General features: G+C 37.6%; 1 protein-coding gene and 1 non-coding gene across 2 annotated transcripts in view; one reads left to right on the top strand and one right to left on the bottom strand.

Moving 5' to 3' along the window:
* The window catches only part of PLS1 (plastin 1), a 103,016-nt gene that overhangs the window by 55,991 nt on the left and 29,725 nt on the right, over positions 1-17,300 (top strand). Inside the window, exons 2-6 of the mRNA XM_049628716.1 lie at positions 3,154-3,257; positions 6,577-6,740; positions 8,818-8,947; positions 13,116-13,248; positions 15,032-15,113. Of these exons, the coding sequence (XP_049484673.1) occupies positions 3,188-3,257; positions 6,577-6,740; positions 8,818-8,947; positions 13,116-13,248; positions 15,032-15,113 (579 nt within the window). The 5' untranslated portion in view covers positions 3,154-3,187. The remainder of the gene's footprint in view (positions 1-3,153; positions 3,258-6,576; positions 6,741-8,817; positions 8,948-13,115; positions 13,249-15,031; positions 15,114-17,300) is intronic.
* LOC125922298 (U6 spliceosomal RNA) lies at positions 2,402-2,508 on the bottom strand. The gene has a single exon (XR_007457688.1). It is a non-coding gene; the product is annotated as a U6 spliceosomal RNA (small nuclear RNA).

Genomic DNA, 17,300 nt, shown 5'->3' with positions numbered 1-17,300 from the left:
AAGAAGTGAGTTTAGGAAGGTGAATGAGATTAACAAAATGTGACTATCACAAGGCAGTACATGATCAAGAATAAGTTAATGCATGTGAGCTGAATAACATATAAGAGCCAAGGTGAAAACAGGCTATGATGCTAACGCAGGTGGGAAGGAGGTAAGGACATGAGTGTGGCGGGCAGACCATGGAATGGAGAGTAGGGGGCAGAAGGCACATGAATTAGGTGGTGTGGGGACTGATGAAATGGTTAATCCTTGGAACTGAAGCAGAAAAAATCCCCAACATTAAGATATCTGTATATTATTATTTTTTGTCATGTTTGTTTTTGTAGATTGCTAGGCCGCCCTTTAAAAAGAAGTCACAAATGAGTTAGTTTGGAACTAAGTGTCACTGCCTCACAGATGTGTTATACCTGGCTTAACTCTTCATATTGGTGCTGATTATGGTCTCTACGATTGTGCAGGCACTTAGGCAATTGGTTTTGCTTATCTGAGAATAAAGTTACATTTTTATAACAGTTACCCTTTTAAGACAGTTTGGGATTTTGCCAGTTTAGGCTTGTTGGCCATCCAGTTGATGACTTATCAGGAAAGTTCGCCAGCATAGCTGCCCCTTGTAAAATGAATAAAAAAAAATGGAGCTCAGTTCTTTCAGTGCAGAAGGATGCTCAGGAGAAATGTGAATTATGTCATACCCATTTAATAGCTTTCTCTGTCCAAAGAGGGGTCAGGCTGGTGTGTAATATTTAATAAAGTCAGTGGTCTCCCAGTTCATATTTATATTAGAAAGTCAGTAGACATTCCAGTTAACTAGAGAAAATCTGATGAAGTAACAGTTTGGTAGGGAAAGGAGAAAGGTTTCAGAATCTTCTTGGTCTCAAGGGCTGTTCTTAATGCCTTTTCGCTGAAACTGTTCTGGATCCTGGGGTTTTAGATCCTATAAATTATAAATGGCTGCTTAGACTAATTTGGTAAAGTTTTTTAAAAATTTTTGTAATTTTTTTTTTTTTTTTAATTTTTGAGGGTGGGGAGGGGCAGAGAGAGGGAGAGAAGGAGACACAGAATCGGAAGCAGGCTCCAGGCTCTGAGCTGTCAGCACAGAGCTAGCTGCGGGACTTGAACCCAACAAACCGTGAGATCATGACCTGAGCCAAAGTCAGACACTCAACTGACTGAGCCACCCGGGTGCCCCAATTTTGGTAAAGCTTTTAGACGTTCATGGAAGTTAGAAATTTGAGGGAGGATAAAAGATCAGATCCCATTTCATCTAATTGGGAAGTTCATTTTTAGAATATACTTCCTTAACTTTCTAAATATATACTTTGTTATGTCAGGATACCCTTGAGGATTAGGAGCGGGGGAGAAAGACTTTAATTGGTGAAAGAAAGTTTTTTAAATTATATGGGCTAAAAAAACAAAGCGAAGAAGGAAAGCAGTTTTGGAATTACTGAAGAAATATATGGCACATAACAAAATCTATGGGAAGATACATCTGTCTGTAGAATTCAACATAACCTGCCCTGTTGGTGAGTCTCTCGTCAGTGATCCTGGCTGCCTTTGGGCTGCATCTTTCAAGATGACTCTGAAATACTGTGCTCTTCTGAGCTGTCTCAGGCATCCAGGTAGGACTCCTTCCATGCCAGGTGTTTGGAAACTGGTTAAATGCTGTGTTCCTCATTTCTAAAATTGCAAAGTGAATTCTAGTAACTGCCTTCTGGAGGGTTTCAGGACTGACAAATGATGTGCCTGATAAATATGAGTCGATCTAGCAAGAATTCTTCCTCCGAAACTTTACTAAGAATTTTACAAAGGCAGCTTTCTTTTAAAATGCAAATTTTTATTTCACAAGTATATAATATATACTTTATATATTATTACATAAGTAATGTGTATTATTATTCAAATACATATTTATGTGTTTATATGGCTTGTGACCACATTATATTTGGGAGACTGCAGAGTACCCGGACCTAGAGACAAGAATGAAACACAGTTTGGTTCGATGACAGCTTAGTGATGAAGCAATGAGTTACTCACTTTCACACCTTGAAAAAGTTACTCATGACTATTTAATTTATTTAAAAATTAAATAGGGGCACCTGGGTGGCTCAGTAGGTTAAACGTCAGACTTCAGCTTAGGTCATGATCTCATGGTGTATGGGTTCGAGCCCCGTGTCGGGCTCTGTGCTCACAGCTCAGAGCCTGGACCCTGCTTTGGATTCTGTGTCTCCCTCTCACTCTGCTCCTACCCCACTCATGCTGTGTCTCTCTTTCTCAAAAATAAATAAACATTCAAAAAAATTAAAAATTAAATAGTGGGCAATGGTATATTTTTTATTTTTATTTTATTTTTATTTTTTTTTTCACTTAGTCTTTATTTATTTATTTATTATTATTTTTTTTTAATAAAAATATGGAACGCTTCACGAATTTGCGTGTCATCCTTGCGCAGGGGCCATGCTAATCTTCTCTGTATCGTTCCAATTTTAGTATATGTGCTGCCGAAGCGAGCACTGGTATATTTTTTAAAACCCAAAGATTTAATTATACTTTAATTAGAACCAGGCCCCAGAATAACTGTAAGGTACAGAAATTTGGGGAAGAACCCCCCCAAATTCCCAAGCAAGTATGTATACAAGTGACAAATGAGCTGTAACACTCTTCGAGGACTTCACACAATTTAAAACGATTTTTAACTGATCAGTGAAAATGTTAATGTATAAATTATTTGAAAAATTATGTGCTTACTTTATTCTTTTTGTGGACATTATTCATGTCTTAACATTTTACTTCCTGACCACGTCCTTTACATTTATAAATGCTACCCTTCTCTCAAACTTGAAATGTTTATTTTACTGAAGGAGTGGGGTAAAATGTAAATGAAAATTGTACAGGCTACCGGGAGACATGTATGCCCTGTGTAAGGACAAGGCGTAAAAGACAGGCATTCCTTCCATTCCTTCCCTCTGCGGACTCTCTTATTGTCTGGCCCACCTATGCTGGGAAATAGTATTATGGGGTATCTGTTCCTATTTGTTCCTTGTCAGGCAGACTTCTCAGGTGATTTCTTCTAGAGATTTTACTGCCTGTGTATTCTGTATTGCTTAGATAAATGTTTTCAAAAGGCTAATGTTCTTTTTATGACATTGTTTTTTCTAGCTATAAAGACCTGAAGGTAGTCTTTTCTTCGAAGATGGAAAACAGTACCACTACCATTTCTCGGGAAGAGCTGGAAGAGCTACAGGAAGCATTTAATAAAATAGGTATGCTTGAGAAAAACTAAATACGACATTGCTATTCTGCTTGATGTCAGACTTCCAGGAATGGAATACCCTCTATTGGTTTTACTACCACCCATTTACCCCTAGCTTTATCCTGTTTCTCCCCCCCACCCCCATCTAGGTTTCACTGGATTCTTTCTTTCTGAAAGATAAATTAAGACTGGCTTGAATTTCTAAGAGAATTGGACTTTGAATTCTTTGATAATTTCTTTGCTGAGAGTAATCCAGGTTAATGAATGACAGTGTAACTGAATACGTTTAACATGATATCCTCATTACAGAAAGAAAATACAGAAACACTTCCTTGTTTATAAACTGAACTCTGGCCTTCACGTTTGTTGCTAACAGTAACACTTTCTGACTTCGCGCAGAACATTTTAAAATCTGAATATTGTTTTTAAGGGCTGTGTGTCTTATTTTTCTTCTTTCACTTTTTAAAGCCATTCATTGTTTTGTCTTTATAACATTATCATTTGATGGCTTTGTATTTTTCTTCCAAAAAAAATTCCCTCATACTCTTTTGGATCACAATTCTTCTGCGCTTTGCTCCTAGGAAACCTGTGGCAAACAAGAAGATAAATATCTTTTGCTCTAGTCTGCAAACGCATGCAAGTGAAAGGCGAGCCCAGTGAAAGGATCTTGGAATGGTGACACCACCAATCCTGCTCCTCCCATAGTAGGCTCCTTCTCTGGTACAGAGGAGCAGTCTGTGGGGCGCCTGGGTAACTCAGTTGGTTAAGCATCTGACTTCAGCTCAGGTCATGATCTCTCCGTCCGTGAGTTTGAGCCCCGTGCCAGGCTCTGTGCTGACAGCTCACATTCAGATTCTGTGTCTCTCCCTCTTTCTCTCTACCCCTCTCCCACTTGCACTCTTTCTCACTCTCAAAAATAAATAAACGTTAAAAAAAAAAAAAAAAGACAGTCTGTGAGAAACGGTCAGATAATAGACTGGGGTGGACATATGATCACAGTTGATCTTGGGCCTAGATTTCTCACAAACCTAGTGAATCATGACTAAAATTCATGTAAATGAGATGTGGTACAGAATTTTAGAGACCAATATAAAGAGAAAAGAAAGATTGAAGTTTGAAAAAGAAAGCCTCTCCAGAAAGAAAAAGTAAAGCTGTCAGGAAGCTCACAGCTTACACATCATTGCTATGAAGTGAAGTGAGTTGTACAAATCTCTGGACCCTTCCACTTTTTCCCGCACAGCCATCCCCAGAGTAACTCAAACCTTCCGAATACAGTCTGCGTGGTGGCTGAATTAGGCTCATAGTGAATGCCTTAATCTCGTTTTTTTTTTGTTGTTTTTGTTTTTTGTTTTTTTGAGGACAATATATTTGTCATTAGAGCATTGCATGAATATGGTATGGCCTCTAAAAGATTATTTTTAATAATAAATTTTATAGAGTATTATATGCAGTGCCCAGAGTCTTTTCAAGACAAAAATTAGGCAATTATTAGGACATTCTGCTCATTTTGAGTGTTGAAACAGAGGAAATAATAAAAATGTATCCCTAGTCTGCTATTGGTGTTATTTTATAGGTGCAGTTTGGTAGCTTGAATAAAAGTGCTGCCTAGGTCTTGGTAGAAATGAATGAATTAGTAATCTCTTCTTTGTTTAGTACATGAACTTTACTCTTTATGACTCATGGACATATAATCCTGCAATATTTATTTAATGATATTTTGAATAAATAATTCACTGATGGAACAAATCTGACAGCCAGATAATTTACTCTGTATGAAGGCAGTGCTAACACTAGCATAATATGTACTAGCTTTATTGACCAGATAAATTGTTCCTTAAGAACCTACTATTCCCTCTGATAATTTGTACGAAACAACCTTTCCCAGAGGCAGAGGGACATGCCCATCCAACCTTACTAGATGGGATATTTTGGGGTCTCTAGGGAGAGATGAGAGGTGAAAATATTTTTCTTTTTTTCTTTTTTTTTTTCCTTTGTAAGTTATGGTAAAATAGACATAAAATTTACTATTTTAAGAATTTGTAAGTGTCCAGTTCAGTGGCATTAAGTACATTCATGTTGTATGCAACCATACCACTATCTCTATCTTTAGAACTCTTTCATTTCCCTAAACTGAAACTCTCTACCCAATAAATACCAACCCCCCATCATGAATAACATTCTATTTTATGTCTGTACCACATTTTGTTTATCCATTCATCTGTTGAAGGACATCTTGAGTTGTTTCTACTTTTTTGCTACTGTAAATAACGTTGCTATGAACAACATTTGTCTATCTCAAAATATAGGAAACAATTCTGAACTTGTACTAAATAATGATATTTTGCTCTAAGTTCGAAGAAAGTGATATTTTTATTGCAATGTCCAGTAGTTTAGCTTATTAGCTGACTTTTGAGATTATAGCAGTATTTTGGTTATTGGTAGATTCTATTTTAGAAACTTTCCACTTGTTCTGCACACTATTAAGTCTAAAAGTTTTTGTCTTTATAATTAATTGAGTATAGTGAGGACAGCTCTTTTACTGAAAGGAAAAAGTAAAATACAGGAAACACAGCAACTGTTACCAGATGAACAAACAAAGCCTATATAACAAGGTGGATCCAGGCAACTAATCAGACAGTCCAAAGCCATGTTGCCAACTCTGGGCAGAAGTGTTTTGTGTTGCCTTTGTTCTGTGTCAAGAAGTGTTATCTAGTCTCTAGGGAAAACCCAGGGAAGGGAATCTCAGCAATAACGTGAAAACACCTGGAAACCCTTCCAAGAGTCCAAATATAGGTGTGAAATTATTTCTTGAACACTTGATGGAAAAACGCCATCAAACATGATTCGGCCTACATAATGGTATCATAAATACATAATGAAGAAGCAATGAATTATTAACAAATGAAACAGAAGTGCCACCAAGTGAAATGTAGAACAGAGATACCTTATGTGTATTTAATATGATGCACATATTTTATAGAGAATGTGGGGCCTGCAGATCCATTTTGTAAATTCTGTGAGGTTAAAGTCTGGATGGGTGTTCTGCTAAACCTGAGTTTTTCATCTGTCAGAGCATTGTTCAAACTGTGCACTTAAAATACACATGGTAGTCCTAAACCTATGGGGATAAAGTCCATTTACTACGAATATTTTGATAAAGTGTATAGACTCCCTTGTACAGTTCAGGTGCAGGAGAAAAGGTTACTGCCACTTGTGAGACAAACCTGAAAGGTTCTACCTGCCTGTGAATCTCCCATGAGGCCTTCAGGGTGCACACCTTGAATAAAGAGTGCAAATGAGATTTGACAATTCGTAATTTATCTTTACAGATATTGACAACAGTGGGTATGTTAGTGACTATGAACTACAGGACCTGTTTAAGGAAGCAAGCCTTCCTCTGCCTGGCTACAAGGTGCGCGAGATTGTGGAGAAAATTCTATCAGTGGCTGACAACAACAAAGATGGCAAAATCAGTTTTGAAGAGTTTGTGTCAGTAAGTAATTCAGTTTTCTGGTTACTGATCTTTTTGCTTTGAGAAGAGTTTTAGTAATGTCATTGCTCTCTGGTCAAATCTGGCTTCGAGACCAGAAAAAAACACTGCTTTAAAATGACGAGTAGGATGACAACAACAATAGTGTCCACAAATAATTCATAAAACAGAGGGAAAAAAAATTCTCAAGTTGTTGGAAGTCAGATTTAAATAGTAAGAGCTCATGTGCTAGTAAGACTACAGTTGAGTTCAGTGCTTATTGACTATCTGTGTGTATGCAATGTTTTAATGTCTCAGTACTTGGTCTTGAGAAATGGAATATTTTTATGTGTGACTGAAATAGCTAAGGTATGGAAGCTATACCTCCTGGAAACTGGTTATTTCCTCATGCTAAGTGATATCTTTAGTTTCAGCAAATACCGCCAGGTAAATCCCAATGCTGGCTATGATAACATGGTGTCATTATTAAAAAGTACCTCAAGGCTCAGGGAACCGAACAAGATGAAAAATAATACATGACTCAACTGACAAAAGAAAAGTAGATTGTAGCACTGAATATAGAATATGTTGTGTTTCAAAAGTTCAGGCCAAGAGAGATGGCCACACTGCCATTGCCAGCCAGCAGTTGAGTGAGCTGCCACACCCTTCCACCACCACCACCGCCATGACTGTATTTTTCATATGAAAATATAACCATTAATGTAATTGATTAAATATTTGTGAAATGTGAACTGTCTGGTTTTGCATCCTTTGTTCACTAAGCAAAGATTTGAGCTCCTTTCTTGCTAGGTTCTGCTAGGCACTGTGTGTGAATAATGCAATGAACAAAAAGAGAGATGATCCCTGCCTTCAGGGGCTTTTCATGTGGGGAAGCAGGGTCACACAAATGGCTAAAAGAGATCTATGATAATTGCTATGGTAGAGCAGTATGGGTCCCTTGAGAGTTCACAGTAGAAGGAGCTGAACTTGCTGGTGAGGCTAGAGATCCCAGGGATGCAGAGAACGTGTCGGAAACTATGAAGACCGAGCTGAGATCTGAAGTAAGATGTTAAACAGGTAAAAGGGGTTGAGTGGGAGAAATGAATGATGTGCGAGACAGGCTGGCTTCAGGGTTGGTGGATACTCTCAAGCACTTGGAAACAAGTTGAGCGTGGATGGGGGGAGATGGTGAAGGTAAGGGATGCAGCTAGAGAAATAAGTTGGGGTCAGGTCATGCAGGATCTTGTAGGATTTTCATTTTTATCGTAAGTACAATAGGAAGCCAGTGATGTAGGAGGAAGAGAGTGTGAGGTGACATGATCAGATGCGAAATTTTAAAAACTCACTCTGGAGTCACCTGCATGGCCCAGTTAGTTAAGCACCTGACTCTTGATCTCTGCTCAGGTCATAATTTCACAGTTCATGAGATGGAGCCCTGCGTCGGGCTCCACACTGTTGGCACAGAGCCTGCTTGGGATTCTCTCTCTCTCCTTCTCTCCACCCTTCCCCCCACGCATGCCCTCCCCCACCCCAAATGAATAAACTTTAAAAAAATTTTTAAAATTAAAAAACAAAAAACCCAAAAATACTTCACTCCGGCTGCTGCTTAGAGTACTGATTAAATTCAGTCTGGCCAGTCACAAGAGTGATTGGGAGAGGGTGTTTGTCCAAGCTACGTTATTTCCTATGACATCTGACTTATTTATTTTAACATGTATGCATTTGCAATGTTCAGACAAGCAAATATCTTCACTAAAGCATTTAAAAATCTTCATCATGTAGTTAGTTATTCTTTAGTTTTCAATACAAAAGATCATGGCAAGTGTAGGAGAATAATTTCAATGCATTCAATTTAAGCTTAATAATAACAAAGTTTCTTTTAGTCCTTGCAGTGCAAACGTTTGTACATTTTGTGTTATGGGTAAAATGACATGAGTGCTGTCTATGCACACAAGCAATAAGGGTGAGAATCCCAGATGAGGATTTATTTTGATGTCATTCCAAATAAATAAAGAAGTCTAAATAACTTGTAATTCTTCATGTTGAAAGGTTTTTTATGATGATTTGACCAAGGCTCAATTTTACTTATATTCCATTCCAGCTGATGCAAGAGTTAAAAAGCAAAGACATCAGTAAGACGTTCCGCAAAATAATTAACAAGAGGGAAGGGATTACTGCTATTGGAGGAACATCATCCATTTCCAGTGAGGGCACACAGCATTCTTATTCAGGTAACTTCCAACTCTAAGTTTGATCTTTCATTCATTGACTCATTCACTGAGTCTCGTATTTCATCAAATTTAAGATGCCATTCATTGTAATTCACATTGTAATTCACACCATTGTTTTATGTACCATTGAAAGAAAATCAGACTATAATGTGCCATCAAATTTGACATGCCTCTCAGTTTCAGAGCTGTCAGGATGAAAAATTGTAGAATCACTGAAACCAGTGGGTCCCTACTGTGTCAGGCACAGCACACAGCACACAGCAAAGAGATTAGAAAGAACAAAATAAAAATTGTTTACATTTCGGCATTGACTGTGTTCAGTCATGACCTCTGAATGGATTTTTCATCTTGACTGGTGAACTGAGTTTGCTTCTGAGAATTTATGGAGAGGTTTATTGCAAGGACGTTTTCCTTCCATTTTCCAGGACCTGAGATTCCTGATTATCAAGCAACTGGGTGACTAGAGAGCACAGTACCTGATTTGCTGAATCTGATAGAATCACTGGATTGTTGCCCGGTGGGAAATCCAGAGTCACATTAACTCTTAAGATGATATGTCTTACCCCATGTTAAGCTTACTTCTCGTGGGCGAGATGTCTGAGAACCTTTGGCCCAGTTCCTTTTGTCCATAGGAGTATAATTCGAACTGTGCTTTTTAAATTATTAACAAAAACTCATTGTAACTTTTCCCTCTTTTCCTTTGAGATCTGAATCTGTTAATTGTCCTCTTGATTGGTTTCCTTTCTAACTGGATTTTTCTATAGCAATATACTCACACTTTTCCCACGCATTGTAATTTTTTTCTATCCTTTTCCCACTAGAGAAGTGTGGTTAAAGTCAGTGGCCTGTAAATGCTACGTCTATTTTTTGATAGGGATTCAGTCCTTAATTCCATTTCTACCTATGCATTCTAATGAAAATGTTGTCAAATTTTAAAAGATTTTAAAAGATCTTTTTATTGAGATATAATATGCATGTAGCAAAGTGCTATAATCTTACCGGTACAGCTCAGTGAATATTTGCATGTGTAAACATCCATGTAACTGCCACCAGATCAAGAGAACACATTTCATCACTTTCACTGGTTCCTTCATGCCTCGAACAGGAACTGTTTCTCCCCAGAGGAAACCACCTTTCTGATGTCTGTCACCATATATATTTTTTTCTCATTTATTGTGGTATAAGAGGCACATAGTAAGAGCATACAGTGTACTATTTTTAAGTATATGGCTTGATGGTTGATGATTTTTTTTTTTTTACATAGGAATATGTACATGTGTAAACGATTACCCATGTAAATATTACCTAGAACTAGGTGTGGAGTATTTAGTAGCTTTTAAAAAAGAGCAGCGGGGCGCCTGGGTGGCGCAGTCGGTTAAGCGTCCGACTTCAGCCAGGTCACGATCTCGCGGTCTGTGAGTTCGAGCCCCGCGTCGGGCTCTGGGCTGATGGCTCGGAGCCTGGAGCTTGTTTCCGATTCTGTGTCTCCCTCTCTCTCTGCCCCTCCCCCGTTCATGCTCTGTCTCTCTCTGTCCCAAAAATAAATAAAAAACGTTGAAAAAAAAAATTTAAAAAAGAGCAGCTTTATTGAGATATAATTGAGATGCTATGAAATTCACCCTTTAAAAGTGTATAGTTCAGGGGCGCCTGGGTGGCTCAGTTGATTGAATGTCTGTGCAGGCAGTGCAGAGCCTGCGTGGGATTTTCCTCGCTCCCTGCCCCTCCCCCACCCACTCTCTCTCTCCCTCTCTCAAAATAAATAAATAGACATTTAAAAAAGAAAGTGTACAGTTCATTAGTTCTTAGCACACTCACAGAGTTGTACAGTCATCACCACTGTCTAATTTGAGAACACTTTCATTACCCCAAGGAGAAACCCTATGCTCATTAGCAGTCCCTCCCAATTCCTCCTTCCCCTAGCCTCTGGCAGCCATTACTCTAGTTTCTATTTCTGTAGATTTGCCTATTGTGGAAATTTCATGTAAATGAAATCATACAGCAGTGGCCTTTCACTTGAGAGTTGACAGGCTCCTTCACTGGCATAATATTTTCAAGGATCACCCATGTTGTGACATATATTATATGGCATTTTTTTATTGCTGTACAATATTTTGTTTTTTGGATGATATCACAGTTTGTTCTTTTGTCTATTGATAGACGTTCAGGTTGTCTCGGCTATTATGAATAATGCTGTATGAACATTTGTATACACATTTTTGTGTGGACATATGCTTTAACTTATCTTAATACCTAGGAGTGGAATTGCTAGGTCTTTTGGTAACTCTGTGTTTAACATTTTTAAAAGCTACCAAACTGTTTTACAAAGTGCCGCATCATTTTGCATTCCCACTAGCAATGTATGAAAAGTTCCAATTCTTCACATTCTCACCAACACTTGTGATTGTCCATTTTGCTTATTATAGCCATCCTAGTAGTTGTGAAACAGTTTCTCAATCCCAGTTCCTATACCTGGAACATCTTTCCTTTCCCTGTCCATCTTAAAAATCCATCTTTAAAATCCATCTTTCAAATCGTACCTTCTCCATAAAGCCTTTTCTTGACCACCCCAACTGGAAGTGATTCTTTCTTTCTTTAAATTCTCTAAAACATTGCTTATATCTCTCTTGTGGTGTATTTATATCCCTTATGTTGTATTTCTTTGTATATCTTTATCATAAAGATACAAAGTTACCACAACTGGAACTAAAATGGAAGGTACCATATCCCATTGATGTTTAAATCCCTATATTCTGGGGCGCCTGGGTGGCTCAGTCGGATAAGCGTCCAACTTCAGCTCAGGTCACGATCTCACGGTCTGTGGGTTCGAGCCCCGCGTCGGGCTCTGGACTGATGGCTCAGAGCCTGGAGCCTGCTTCCGATTCTGTGTCTCCCTCTCTCTCTGCCCCTCCCCCGTTCATGCTCTGTCTCTCTCTGTCTCAAAAATAAACGTTAAAAAAAAAAAATTAAAAAAAAATCCCTATATTCTAAGTCTCTGAGGAGGTATGTATGGTGAAGCAAGAAGATAATCTTAAAAGGCAGATTATGATATGTACAAAAGAGAAATATTAGTAACTGCGTCTGTGTGTGTGTGTGTGTGTGTGTGTGTGTGTGAGTGATAGATTACATTTTGGGAGTGCCTGCCAAATATGCCCTTAGGAAAATTACCTAATTCTAGGAATTGGGGAAGGTCAAGTCACCATATGCTACTCTGTGATAGAAATGGGAATTATGGGGCACCTGGGTGGCTCAGTCGGTTAAGCAGCTGACTCTTGATTTCAGCTTGGGTCATGATCATGGTTTGTGGGATTGAGTCCCACCTTGGGCTCTGCACTGACAGCACGGAGGCTGCTTGGGATTCTCTCTCTCCCTCTCTCTGTCCCTCTCTACTCTTGTTCTCTGTCTCAAAATAAACAAACCTTAAAAAAAGGGAACTATTTTCTTTGAAGATTTATGTTGTTAAATGATTTTTATATTTACAGAGTAATAATAAAGCAGTAGAACATTTTTCTTTTAAGTTTTCTTCCTATTCTTCCCACTGCTTAGCTCAACGATATTTCCTGTCTAAAGATCAGTGTACCCACAGAAGAAATGATATGTTGAGAAGTTGAGGATGCAGATGACTGAGAATCCTCATATCTAGACTTGCATCAGCTTTCTTATAGTAGGAATTCCACAGAAATGGAGCTGTTTTATTCATTCAAATAACTCTTGATTGAAATTAATATTTATGTCATAAGCCCCAGATCACAACTCTGTAAATTTTGGTGGGGGTTGTGGAGTTTATTGTTGTGGAAATTTGTTTCTTGTATTTTTAACCCTGGGGTGTGTGTGTGTGTGTGTGTGTGTGTGTGTAATCTGAACTCTGAGAGTCAGCTTCTGATTCATTAGCTTTCAGGAACAATATGTATTAGTAAAGATTTTAGAATCAAATAGAATATTTATTGTGCTCATTTAAGCTATACATCTTCCTGTCCCCTAATATATCAGATGAAAAAGTGGAATGAATTCCCCTTTCTCTTTAAGCCCTTATGCCCTCTTAAACCCTTTAGTATTTTAGTAGAGTTTTAATAAGCATTTATTATCACTGAACATAAGTTAAAAAGTGTGTTTTTGTAGTATGGTTAATTTTGTGCAGTGAGGTTTGATAACTAAGATTTTCTGTTTCCAGAGGAAGAAAAAGTGGCTTTTGTTAACTGGATAAACAAAGCTCTGGAGGATGACCCTGACTGTAAACATCTCCTACCCATGAATCCTCATGATGGCAGTCTTTTCAAATCACTTGCGGATGGCATCCTTCTTTGGTGAGTCAAACTTTAGGTTCAGGGAGATATGTTCTTTCTGTCTCCATTGATGAGCATTCCATGAAAACTACAGTTCTGCGAACAAGTGTGTAGGTATTAAAGAATTCATATTACATAGAAAATTAAGTACCAAAGTGTCCCCACATTTTTCTTCAAAAGCAATGTCTTCTTTTTCTGGTGACTTTTCCATCTATTTCCTTAATGATCCCAGGAAAACTTTGAGTTATTCCTCCGATGTATTTAAAAACATTCACAGGGGGCACCTGGGTGGCTCAGTTGGTTAAGCATCCAGCCTTGGCTCAGGTCATGATCTTGTGGTTCACGGGTTCTGCCCCATATGGGGCTCCGTGCTGACAGCTCAGAGCCCGGAGCCTGCTTTGGATTCTCTGTCTCCCTCTCTCTCTGCCCCTCCCCCATTCATACTCTGTCTCTTTCTCTCTCAAAACTAAACATTAAAAAAATAAATAAATAAAAACGTTCAAAGGGTTTTTTTTTCACTTTCAATAAGGGAGTATTGACTGGGACAGGGACATGAGGACATGTAAAAGAAAGATCTCATTTGTGCTTAAATGAAATTAATGTTTTAAATCAATCTTGTCATATCCTTGGCTCCTTGCAGTATGTTTCTGCTCACTAGGCTGTAAACTCTCTCAGAGCATTTCTTTGTCTCTGTTGTGTGTACTGTAACTATAGTTCCAGCATACTTCTTTGTACAAAGCAGGTGTCTTTTTTTTAAGTTTATAAAAATAGAGAAAACTTACAAAGAAGAGAATAAGTATCACAGATATTCTTATTACCCATAATTATCTATCATTAATATTCTGGCATATTTCTTTCAGTCTTTTTTCTGTGTTTTTACTTAAAAAGAAAAAAAAACCCAACCTACCCTCAAGTACAAGGTACTAGTTTTTAGAATATAATATGTAAAATAGACCTTGACCACCACCTGTAATGCTGATATCTTCCTCTGACCTTCAGAGGAGATTCCTATTATGAGCTGAATGGATATTTTCCTGTCTTTATTTTTTGTTTATTTTTATTTTTTATTTTTAAGAGAAAAAGAGGGCACAAGTGAGCAAGGGGCAGAGAGAGAGACAGAATCCCGAAGGGCAGAGAGAGAGAGAGGGAAGTGGGGCTCACCCAAAGCGGGGCTCGAGCCCACCCGATGCAGGGCTCGAAATCATGAACTGTGAGATCATGACCTGAGCTGAAGTTGGATGCTTAACCAACTGAGCCACCCCAGCGCCCCATCCTATCTTTATTTTAAAATGTAAAATAGATTCTAAAATCTAGAGATAAATTTTATATTAATTTCTTTTAAATGTTTGAATTATTGAAGTTTTAGAAAAACCATGTCTCTGGCTCTTTCTGCAACAGTAATTTTGACACTGTTGATACCACTTTATGAAACTTGGCTTTTTGAGGATTTCTTTGTTTTACATTTCAGATTGCTGAATGTTGATGGTCATTAAATGACATAAAGACAGGACTCACATAAAGAAAATGCAAGTTTTAAAAACTTAGGAGGAAATGCTAAGATTACTATTGTAGTGGGTGATGGATTTTTTTTAGGTTAGGGAATATTTCTTAAGTTTTAAAAAGTAAGTCCCTGATGTGAATCACAGTATAATATTTAAAGAAATGGATTGTTATTACTTTTCAAAATTTAACTGTTTTGTCTACTTGCAAAAACAAACTAAAAAGTCTTAAATTATTTAACTTAAATTATTTATCTTAAATAAACTGGGAGTCTTAAACTAAATTATTGTCATTTTCTCTTTAGCAAGATGATCAACTTATCTGAACCAGATACAATTGATGAAAGAGCCATTAATAAGAAAAAACTCACCCATTTCACTATTTCTGTAAGTATTTGTCCTTTGCTACTAATCATGTTACTGTGCTGTAAAATGTAAGGCCTTTATTAATGGGTGGTTAGGCCCAGGTGAAACCTTTTTTTACTCCAGTTTTATTGAGAAATAATTGACATACATTACTGCGATGGCTTGACTTACATATATTGTGAAACGATTACCACAATAAGTTCAGCTAATATCCATCTTTTCATAGAGATACAATAAAAAGAAACAAGGACAAAAATTTTCTCCTTGCAATGAGAACTCAGAGGATCTACTCTCTTAAAAACTTTCCTGGATATCATACAGCAGTGTTAGCTATAGTCATCATGTTGTACATTACATCCCTAGTGCTTAATTATCTTATAACTGGAAGTTTGTACCTTTTGGCCACCTTTCTCCAATTTTTCCTCCCCTCACACTTTGCCTCTGATAACTGCAAGTCTGATCTCTTTCTCTATGAATTTGGTATTTTTTGTTTTGTTTTGTTTTAAATTCCACATATAAGTGAGGTCATATAGTATTTGTCTTTCTCTGACTTATTTCACCTAACATAATGGGTTCAAGGTCCATTCATGTAAAATGTTTGATTTAACGTAATTTCAGTTTCCATAAAAACTAGGTTTTTATTAAATAAAATTCAGCTGCATTTTGTACTGCATGAAATTAAGATTCAAAGTGCTTTGAATGAACTTAAGGTAGTAGTATTCAAGTTGTATAATTGTAATCATTCAGTTGTTTTTATTTATTTTTATTTTTTTAAGTTTATTTTTGAAAGAGAGTGCATGCACATGCATGTGAGCAGGGGAAGGGCAGAGAGACAGGGAGAGAGAGAATCCCAAGCAGGCTCTGTGCTGTCTGCACTATGGGCTCTACCCCACAAACCCATGGATCCAAAATCAAGAGTTTGACACTTAATTGCCTGAGCCACCCAGATGCCCCGAGTTGCTTTTCTAATACAATTTTTTCTTTTTTCTTTTTAATGTTTGTTTACTTATTTTTGAGAGAGAGAAAGCACACACAAGCAGGGGAGGGGCAGAGAGAGACAGGGAAAGAGAGAAACCCAAGCAGCCTCCGTGCTGTCAGCGCAGAGCCTGACATGGGGCTGGAATTCATGACCTGTGAGATCATGACCTGCGCCAAAGTTGGACGCTTAACCGACTGAGCCACCCAAGTGCCCCCAAGTTGCTTTTATTAACAAATATTTGCTTGATACTGTTGTTCTTGGTTGAAATAAGAGTACTGTATAGTTTTACCACCTGTTTTACTATTTCACAGAATTTGGGTTATTCTTTTTTACTATATTGTTCTGTAGTCAGCTTCTCCATTCAAGTCTTATTGAACTCAGGAATTTATAGTCACCACACTTTTCCCCTCAAAATCTCTAGAGCAGTGGTAGATATTAGTATTTACTAAGTACTATTTACCAGTCACTGTTCTAAACAAACTGATGAATTACCTCTTTGACTCTTCCCAGCAATCTTAAAATAAGATACCTACGTTTTTACGGATGAGAAAATTGAGGTACTGAGAAATTACCCAGGATATGATCCCAGTGGTCTAGATCTAGAGCCCATCCTTATAATCACTATGGTATACTGCCACTCTTGTATCATGGTAGCAATAGCAACTAGTTAATACACTAGCCACAGCTGCAGCTATTAAAAATGAGCTACTGCTAAGCTCTATCCTTCATTTCTATTGGCAAATACAATCCTTGATTCTGCTGAAGTTGTTTAGTCTCTTTTATGAGGAAGCTACAACCTTGGGGCAGTTGGTACATGGTTTATCTTGGATTATTAAGGGGTACTCCCATTTCCTGTTATCCTTGAGAAGTATTGAATTGACTGTTGACTAACATGGCTTTCTTGTCTCCCACTTTCCAATAAGCCAATAATATTGCATAATCCTGGCAGGAATTCTTGAAGAAGCCATTTCCGATTACAGTTCCGAGAAGTTTATTTTCTTTCACATCTTGTGTCAGGATGCTTTGTTTAGTATCTAATGATTGCTGAAAATATTCATATATATCATAGAATACATGTGTCACATAATTTTTTATGGCACTGACCCTGAAATGCAGCGTTTCTCACTATTGTATAAATTTATTGTTTGGTTTTACTTTTAACGTTTGTATGCTGTGTGTTAAAGAAAATAAAAAATATTATCTAGCTATTTTGCAATAACTACAGGATG

The sequence above is a fragment of the Panthera uncia genome, chromosome C2 (genome assembly GCF_023721935.1).
Source record: "Panthera uncia isolate 11264 chromosome C2, Puncia_PCG_1.0, whole genome shotgun sequence".
In the NCBI taxonomy this organism is placed as follows: Eukaryota; Metazoa; Chordata; class Mammalia; order Carnivora; family Felidae; genus Panthera; species Panthera uncia.
This window is presented reverse-complemented; position numbering and strand designations above follow the sequence as displayed.